The sequence below is a fragment of the Lolium perenne genome, chromosome 7 (assembly GCF_019359855.2).
Source record: "Lolium perenne isolate Kyuss_39 chromosome 7, Kyuss_2.0, whole genome shotgun sequence".
NCBI lineage: Eukaryota > Viridiplantae > Streptophyta > Magnoliopsida > Poales > Poaceae > Lolium > Lolium perenne.
Window position 1 is genome coordinate 119,538,588 of NC_067250.2, and position 8,747 is coordinate 119,547,334.

At 44.0% G+C, this 8,747-nt stretch overlaps 2 protein-coding genes and 1 long non-coding RNA gene across 6 annotated transcripts; 2 read left to right on the top strand and 1 right to left on the bottom strand.

Moving 5' to 3' along the window:
* Nucleotides 1–88: 88 nt before the first annotated feature.
* On the bottom strand, nucleotides 89–8,453 carry LOC127323851 (uncharacterized). Of its 3 annotated transcripts, none has more exons than XR_011748527.1 (4): nucleotides 7,930–8,453; nucleotides 3,580–5,014; nucleotides 2,524–2,735; nucleotides 89–512 (listed from the first exon to the last, which is right to left on the bottom strand). It is a non-coding gene; the product is annotated as an uncharacterized lncRNA (long non-coding RNA). The 3 variants fall into 3 exon arrangements; XR_011748525.1 differs by having other exon boundaries at nucleotides 3,580–5,021; nucleotides 7,930–8,452; XR_011748526.1 differs by lacking the exon at nucleotides 89–512 and adding an exon at nucleotides 579–2,331 and having other exon boundaries at nucleotides 3,580–5,021.
* On the top strand, nucleotides 314–1,873 carry LOC127323848 (2-oxoglutarate-dependent dioxygenase 19). Its single transcript, XM_051351959.2, has 4 exons — nucleotides 314–487; nucleotides 583–818; nucleotides 938–1,265; nucleotides 1,369–1,873. The coding sequence occupies exons 1-4, from the start codon at nucleotides 314–316 to the stop codon at nucleotides 1,666–1,668; spliced, it is 1,038 nt and encodes a 345-aa protein (XP_051207919.1). The 3' UTR covers nucleotides 1,669–1,873.
* On the top strand, nucleotides 4,853–7,890 carry LOC127323845 (uncharacterized). 2 transcript variants are annotated; one of them, XM_071823402.1, is made up of 5 exons: nucleotides 4,853–4,988; nucleotides 5,174–6,843; nucleotides 6,927–7,339; nucleotides 7,428–7,496; nucleotides 7,595–7,890. In XM_071823402.1, the coding sequence occupies exons 3-5, from the start codon at nucleotides 6,938–6,940 to the stop codon at nucleotides 7,637–7,639; spliced, it is 516 nt and encodes a 171-aa protein (XP_071679503.1). In that variant the 5' UTR covers nucleotides 4,853–4,988; nucleotides 5,174–6,843; nucleotides 6,927–6,937; the 3' UTR covers nucleotides 7,640–7,890. Both variants share the same exon structure in this region; 1 of them encodes a protein (XP_071679503.1).
* Nucleotides 8,454–8,747: the final 294 nt, after the last annotated feature.

Below are 8,747 nucleotides of genomic sequence, written 5' to 3' on the forward strand. Positions count from 1 at the left end.
GTAGTTCGTGCAGATTGCCGGGAGATGGAGCAAGCTGTCGTGTGATGCATGATAGTTCGGAACGTATCCGCCTGGCGATAAGAAAGAGTTAATGTGAAATATCTCGTCGATTGCCAGATAGGATGTGACATTACAAGATGATGATGTTGCCAAGAAAGCCACGGCAACCCCATGGAGTGTACCAGTAGTCCAGTACCTCACGTCACAGCCTTGACACCGATTTTGCGAAATGCGAACTTCCATCTTCTTTCTCCTTCATCTCCAACACTAGCATCTCGCCTCTGCCTCCAGCACTCCACGCAGTCAGTCAATCATGGCCCGCCTTGACCGCCCAGACTGTGTGGAGAACGGAGAGGGTGCCGGAGCATACAACGAGGACGGCATCCCTGTCGTCGACTTCGATGTCCTCATCAACGGCGACTCTGATCAACGGTTGGCGGCGATCCTCCACCTCGGCCGGGCGTGCACACAGTGGGGCTTCTTCATGGTACGTACTAACGTACGCCTCAAATCTGCAGCAGAATCTTAAGCAAGTCAATTTTATGTTCTAAGCTTAAATATATGTGATTCTTCCACGACAAGGTCATCAACCATGGTATTCCCGAGTCTCTCCAAGGAGCAACCATGGATGCGTGCAGGGAGCTGTTCAGTTTACCAACGGAGGAGAAGTCCGAGTACATGGAGGCAGGCCCGATGGACCCCGTTCGCGTCGGAACGGGTTTCAATTCTACCGTCGACGGTGCCAAGTATTGGAGAGAGTACTTGAAAATGTTCGCTCACCCCGAATTGCACTGCCCGGCGAAGCCAGCAATTCTAAGGTGCTGATGAAACATTTCACTTGTTTATGACGTTTACTATCAGCGAGTTTTAACTACGAAGCAGGGCCGATCAGCCGCAGCTTTGCATCCCTAATTGTGTGTCCGTTTGTCGTTGCCAGAGAAATTGCTACCGAATACGCGACTCGCACGAGAGGCCTGATGCTGGAGCTCACGACGGCGATCTCCAAGAGCCTGGGGCTCGACGGCAGCCGCATCGCTGAAGCACTGAACCTCGAGAACTGCTTCCAGATCCTCGTTGGGAACTACTACCCGCCGGCTGGCCCGGACGTCGGGGCGATCGGGATGCCGACTCACTCTGACCACGGCCTCCTCACTCTGCTCTTCCAGAACGGCGTCGACGGCCTCCAGGTCAAGCACGACAGCGAGTGGCTCCTCGCCAAGCCCATTCCTGGCTCATTCTTCGTCATCGTTGGCGATCAGCTGGAGGTGACTGACCAAACTGAGCGATTGCCTTCTTCGAAATGTGTAATGAACTCCGCGTAATTCCGACTCTGGTTCATGTATGTGGTCATGTTACACTTGCATGCAGATTGTGAGCAATGGAAGATACAAGGCCGTGCTCCACCATGCATTGGTTGACGGCGAGCAGGCGAGGATGTCCTTCGTGAGCCTGATCGGGCCGTGCCTGGACGCCGTCGTCAAGCCGATCCCAGAGCTGGCACGAGATGCACCACAGGGCGCAGAGTTCAGGGGTATCAGGTACAGGGACTACATGGAGCACCAGCAGAGCAACAAACTCAAGGAGAATGCGGCGCTGGACATCGTTCGGGTGCACCATCAGATACTGACACGCGAAGGCTCGCCTAACAGTTCTCTGATTAACGTCTGAGACTGCTTTATTCAGGTCGAAATCTTGAAGGTCGATATGTTAGAATGCTTCATTTCCACTAAAATGGTTAGACATAAAGAACAAAGGGAAATTGATAGAAAGACAGTAAGAATGGAATCATCCAATCCTAGACATAAAATTAAGAATGTCTTTGAACAATGAATCGGTTATAAAAAATATATAACTGAGATATGATCGGACCAAAGTGTTGTAGTAGATAGACGATATATGTGGTAGCTATGTGTAGTTCCTCCTATCTTTGCTTAATATGGATGTCGAAGGAATCACAATATAACATAAACATCTTAAAAGTGATTCATAACACATAACCCGCCAAAAGTCACACTAATGGATAAGAAAGGGCGGAATTATATAATCTCATATAGATGTCTAAATATACAGTGTAATCACAAATGTTCATCTATAGAATGTTGTACTATTTGCATGAATTAATGAGGGAAATAAAAATTATCTATGCAACATTCCGGAATGGGAATTTTAGCACAAGAACTTATAACTTACAATACCTGCTAGCTAATCCGTTGTACACTTGTACTGCACCTATACTTATCAGTTCGGCGATGTTAGCATTCCGTATGTACAAAAACCATGGGTGCAAATAAAGGTTTGGGATTGGAACATGGTTATGGCGGACATGTACACCTGCAATCCAGCGATCGCAACCCGACAACATGTCTCATTTCTATGCTATATGTCAAATTTTGAATATATTTGAATTTATCTAGTCAGGAAGGAAAATAGTGATACAGAAGGATACATAGCTAAATCTAAAGGAAATGCTTAAGACAAAATATACATATTTTTTTTTGGCATAATCAGCTCCAAAGAACTCACCAATACAGGGAGCCGTTGGCGTGAACTGTACATATGCGATGCCAGGGTGCTGGAGATGGAGAAAAGAACCTCCTATTCATGTCATGTCAGTATCTCGGAAGTCCAAGAAGTTGGTACTATCTTCTCATGACCAATTCCACTCAAATAATGATACATCTGCTGTCCTCAATCCGTTCTCATCCCGCACTTCTCCTTCCTCGACCACCACAGATCTGGTTATCCACGTTAATTTCCAAAAGCATTGAATCAGCTACAGCACCAAACTAGTGTACATAAGAAAGCTACTTTTGTCATAGAGAAACCATGTGTTGATTGATAAGAAAAAAAAGGTAGTAACTTATATTGCATTGCTTCTGACACAACAAATATAAGGCACTATCACATACAAGCCTACCAAGCAAACCACTACCTACACCAGAAAGTATTAACTACAAAATGACAGCATCTCATATAGATCAGACCAATAAAATGCAGCAGTTCTTTTAGCAAGTATTTGGGACCGATCGAACAAAACACTAACAATATCTCAATAATCCTCATCTCATGTACCCTCCTACTCGAGCATTTCGTTGTTATCATTAATCTAACACACCTTCATTAAGCAAAACACTTCATGACCGAAAATTAAAATAAGTATATAGGTTAATAACTCCAGATATTTGATAAAAAAACGGGGGTCAAAATGAGTCTGAATGTTGGTTTAAATATTTGCTCTCATACCGTCCGACAACACTACTGTACAACTGTAATCCAGAGGCTGCAGCCTGACAACATGTCTTACTTCCATGCTATATGGCAGAAGTAAAATATATTTCAATTTATCTAATAAGGAAGGAAAATAGTGATACAGAAGATACATAGTTAAATCTAAAAGAAGTGCTTAAGACAAAAACTGTACAAATATAACAATTTTTTGCATAATCAGCTCTAAAGGACTAAACAATACAAGGAGCCTTTGGCGTGAATTGTACATTTGCGATGTCAGGGTGCTGGAGATGCAGAAAAGAACCTCCTATACACGTACAGTATCTGGGAAGACCAAGAAGTTGGTACTACCTTCTCTTGACAATTCCACTAAAATAGATGTGTCCACTGTCCTCGACCTACTCTCGTCCCGACCTTCTCCTTCCTGGATCACCGCAGATCTGACTATTCACAACAATTCCCATAAGCATTCAATCAGTTAGAGCACCAAGCTAGTGTGCATCAGAAAGTTACTTTTGTCATAGAGAAACCAGGTGCCAATAGATTAAAATAACTGGTAATTTACCTTGCACTTCTTCTCTTACAATAAACATAAAGAACTATCATATAGAAGCCTAACAAGGGAACCACTACCTAACCCAGCGAGTACTGACTACAAAATGACTTCATCTCATCTGGATCAGACTAATAAAAATGCAGCAATTTTTTAGCAAGTATTTTGGACCGCTCGAACAGAACAATCACAACAGCACAATAATCCTCATCTCTTGCTCGAGCCTTTCGTTGTTATCATTAATCTAACGCACCCCCTCTAAGCAGCTCATAAAACACTTCATGACGCAAAATTAAAATGAGTATATAGGTCAATAACTCAGGATATTGATCAAAAACAGGGGTCAAAAGTAGTTCAAAATTTGAAACCAAACCCTGAAAAACTGAATCAAAATTTAAAAACCTGCTGCACAAACTCATTGGAATGATCAGCTCAAATAGTCAGAGCTCAGAGGCATGGCAGTAAAAATATCCAGACTTGTTTGCTGCACACTAATGTCAGAAGCAACATGCTACCATGGCAATAAAAACATCCAAACTAAGTTTGGCGGTTAAATACCTAAATACCAAAAATGTGATCTGTGGGGGGGGGGGGGCGAGACGCGTCTAATTGTTGTTATTTTGTTTTCTCACTCACATTACAGGTAATTGGAAATTGAGAACGCCCCTTTACCCCCCTTTAGATCCATATTTCCCCTATTCCCCGCCCCCTAGCTGTGCCAAGGCTCGCATAGCCCCGCGGCCCCCACCACAACCGTAACACTATACTCTATCGTCTCTCTATCTTAGGGGTTCGGCTCTCCTGCAGGGAGCCCTGCACGCACTATCCTGCAGGTCCAATAAATAAGAGACACCTGTCCTGGCAGGCCCCACCTCTCAAATAACACAACGTACCTTCCTGATTGCAGTTAATCTCCATAAACTTAGCTAAAAGATTTTTTTCTACCCGCCAAACAATACCATCCCAGAATCTCCTTCCCACGTGATTAGTTTCTCGTACCAATCTTGCCGGAAGTTGCAGCCCTAGAGATCAAAGAAATTGAGAACAAGCTAGTGGCTAGAAGCGATCTTCCGGCACGCTCGCACAGGCTAGTTGCCGAAGGCGATCTTCCAGCACCCCGTGAGAAATTTCCTTTGCGTGGATTACAATCCAGAACAGCATTCTTCTTTCAGCATGGAAGAAGCTCCTCCTACATTCTCTTCAACAGGTATCTAGTACTGGTACAACTTGAATCTGCAATCTATTCATTATTTCTGTCAATAGTCTAGAATACAGAGTAGACAAGATTAGAAAAGAACAAACAAAGAGTTTAATTTATGATGACCATAACCCTTTTTCCTCATCAGTCTTAACAGCAAAATTAAAGTGTATGCTATATTCTCCTTTGTGTAGATCATGAGACCACTAACGTGGGAGAGACAGGTGCTAGTAGAGATGATCAGTACATCAAAAGGTTAAAACCAGTGATAGGGATGGAATTCGAGAATGAACATATGGCATATGAGTTCTACAATACGTATGCAGGACATGTAGGTTTCAGTGTGCGGAAATTTTGGCATGATAAATCCTCAACTAATGTTATTCGGACAAAGAAATTTGTATGCTCAAAGTCAGGTTACAAAGACAAAAACAGTACTTCTGGACCATGCCAGCGGAAGCGAGCAGATACAAGAGTTGGTTGTAAGGCCGAGATGACTATCAAAATAAGTGAAATTGGAAAATATGTTGTAAGCAGCTTTGAGGATGCTCATAATCATGACCTCGTAACTCCAAGCAAAGCCCATCTGTTGCGATCTCAGAGAAGAATTACAGAAGCTCAGAAGGCCCAAATTGACATATTGAATGACTCAGGTATTAGACCTAAATCAGGTCATGAAGCGATGAGTAGACAAGCAGGGGGTCGACAAAGTCTTTGCTTCACTCGAAAAGATTATAAAAACTATCTTCGATCGAAGCGTATGCACTCAATCCAAGAAGGAGATACAGGAGCCATTCTTCAATATCTACAGGACAAGAAACAGGACAAGCAGACGGAAAATCCTTCTTTCTTTTATGCAATACAAGTAGATGAAGATGAGATGATGACTAACATATTCTGGGCAGACGCAAGATCAGTATTAGACTACGACTACTTTGGTGATGTCATATGTTTTGACACGACCTACAAAACAAATAGTTACGGCAGACCTTTTGCGGTTTTTGTTGGTGTCAACCATCATAAGCAAACAGTGGTTTTTGGAGCAGCATTATTGTATGATGAAACAAAAGAAACATTTGAATGGTTGTTTGAAACATTCAAAAAAGCCATGTCCGGAAAAGAACCAAAGACAATATTGACCGATCAATGTGCAGCCATTATCGGTGCCATTGACATTGTTTTTGCTAACTCAATACATCGTCTATGTGTGTGGCACATGTATCAGAATGCTGCAAAACATTTGAGCCATGTTTTTCAAGGTTCCAAGACATTTAAGAAAGATTTTGGCAAGTGTGTTTTTTATTTTGAAGAAGTTGAAGAATTTATAGCAGCTTGGAATGATATGTTAAAGGCATATAATTTGGAAGACAATGAGTGGCTACAAAGATTATTCAAGAGCAAAGAGAAGTGGGCGCTGGTGTATGGTCGGCAAACCTTCTGCGCAGATATGATATCTACACAAAGAAGTGAGAGTCTCAATGCAATGTTGAAGCGATACTTGCATGTTCGCCTTGATCTATTAGACTTCTTCAAGCACTACGAGAGGGCAGTCGATGACAGGAGGTATGCTGAAGTGGAAAGTGATTTCTATGCAAGTCAAACATCTCCCAAAGTTCCACATGTGCGGATGCTGATACAAACTTCGAAGGAATATACGCCAGCTATGTTTGAAATATTTAGAGGAGAATACGACATGGTGATGGGATGTTGTTTGTACAATAGTGGTCATAGTGACTCTACTTTAGAATTCAAAGTTAGTAATACAGATCACCCCCGAAGCAGGGAATAAAGAGAAAAGAAGCAGGAAGTAGCAGCAAGCGGAACAAATCGGGACTTGAACAGAACAAGAATAAATCAAAGAAAGGTATGCTATAGTAAAAAAAAAAGTCTATATACATACAAAATTTTAATTATATTGTCATAATGTTTTCTTTTCTAATTAAACAGCGCAAGCAACAATGTACAAGAGTGGTAATTGTGCTTCTGCACCATCCGAAGTAAATCCTATTTTCAACGTTCAATTGAACAACAACAATTTAGCAGGATTCAACTGGTCTATGCCTCAACTACCGCAGGCTGGGAACTATAATTTTCAAGCACTATCGGGCCCTATGCCTCAACTATCGCAGGGCGGGAACTATAATTTTCAAGCACTACCGGGCGCTATGCCTCAACTACCGCAGGGCGGGAACTATAATTTTCAAGCACTGCCACATGCTATGCCTCAGGTTGAGAACTACAATATGCAAGTATTGCAGCGTGCGATGCCTCCACTACATCAGGCGAATGCAACTTTTCAGCAGTTGATTGGTTTGCAGTCACAACAGCCATATTCCAATTATAACACTCAACCAAGTCAGGTATATTTATTTAGGTGATCCTTAAAAATTGACGTGAGTATGCAAATGTCATTCACTTGCACTAATTTTTGGGTTACACTGTATGTAGAGTTCTGGTTCTGTAGCTTTACCAGACATGGGATGGACAACATATCAAAATGGTCAGCTGCCAAGCAAGGTATTTTTCACTAACAAGTTATACTCACAAATTCAATATTTCTCTAATGGAACAAATTCTAGTTTATGTCTTACAAAAATTGTTTTTTTTTCTTGCAGTTCTTGGGTAGCCAATCAAGTCATCAACAAGACAATCCTTTTTAAGTGGCTCTATATGAAATTTGCTTGGCAGAAAACGGGATGTAGTACTTGATCTTACCATTCATATTACAGCTCGATACGTAATAATACTGGTTATGCACTAGTTTATTTCCAATGGTTTAGTTCTAAGTTAAACGTTGTCTTGGAGATTAAATTTCCCACAAGGAACTTCCAGCAATTTGTGTTCCCCGTTGTAGTTATCCACAACATTTGATGTGCTATAGTAAATAAATCCATATGCTACAAGGGGAGAAAGCCGTACATGGTTAATTAAGTGATGAACTATCGCTCACCTTTCACGTCGATGCCGAGCAGAGCTCCATGCTCCTGCAGTCAGTACCTAGCGCCCGCTCCCCCTCTCCTTGTGCGCTTCCTTGCCGCAGCGACGGCCTCTCCCGCATCCAGGCGGCGAGCGCACAACGATTTGGCCCCCGAGAAGCTCAATCGACAGTGCACTTCCGTGGTCGGGAGCTCAATCGACAACGCTGCAGCGCAGGCTCAATCTCCGAGGCCGCAGCCGTAAGCTCCGTCGAGGCCGCCGCCACTGCAGCGAGCTCCGTCGAGGCCGCCCCGCGAGCTCAATCGCCGAGGCCGCGTCGCGAGCTTCGTCGACGACGCCGCCGCGAGCTCCGTCGAGGCCGCGCCGCGAGCTCAATCGCCGAGGAAGCCGTCGCGAGCTCCTTCGAGGCCGCCGCCGCGAGCTCAATCACCGAGGCCGCCGTCGCCATTTTCTCACGAAGCTCAGCTCGGTGTAGCAATGTGTGCAGGGATCTCCTCGAGTAGTCAGAACAGAAGCGAGGGGATAGGAAAGTTTCAGAAAAGAAAAAACGAAAATACATTATTTGAGAGGTGGGATCTGCCAGGACAGGTGTCTCTTATTTATTGGACCTGCAGGATAGTGCGTGCAGGGCTCCCTACAGGAGAGCCGAACCCATGTGGGACTAAACATCTGAGGCTGCGTGCACCTTACCAGTGAGTACCAGCCGGCCGGCGTCTCCTCCTGCTCCGCCGCGAACCCCGCTTTTCACATCCGCTCGTCGCCGGCGTGGGGAAAGACAGAGACGTGCGACGCGCGACCCCCCGCCCCGACGATGGAGATGGCCGCCGGCGG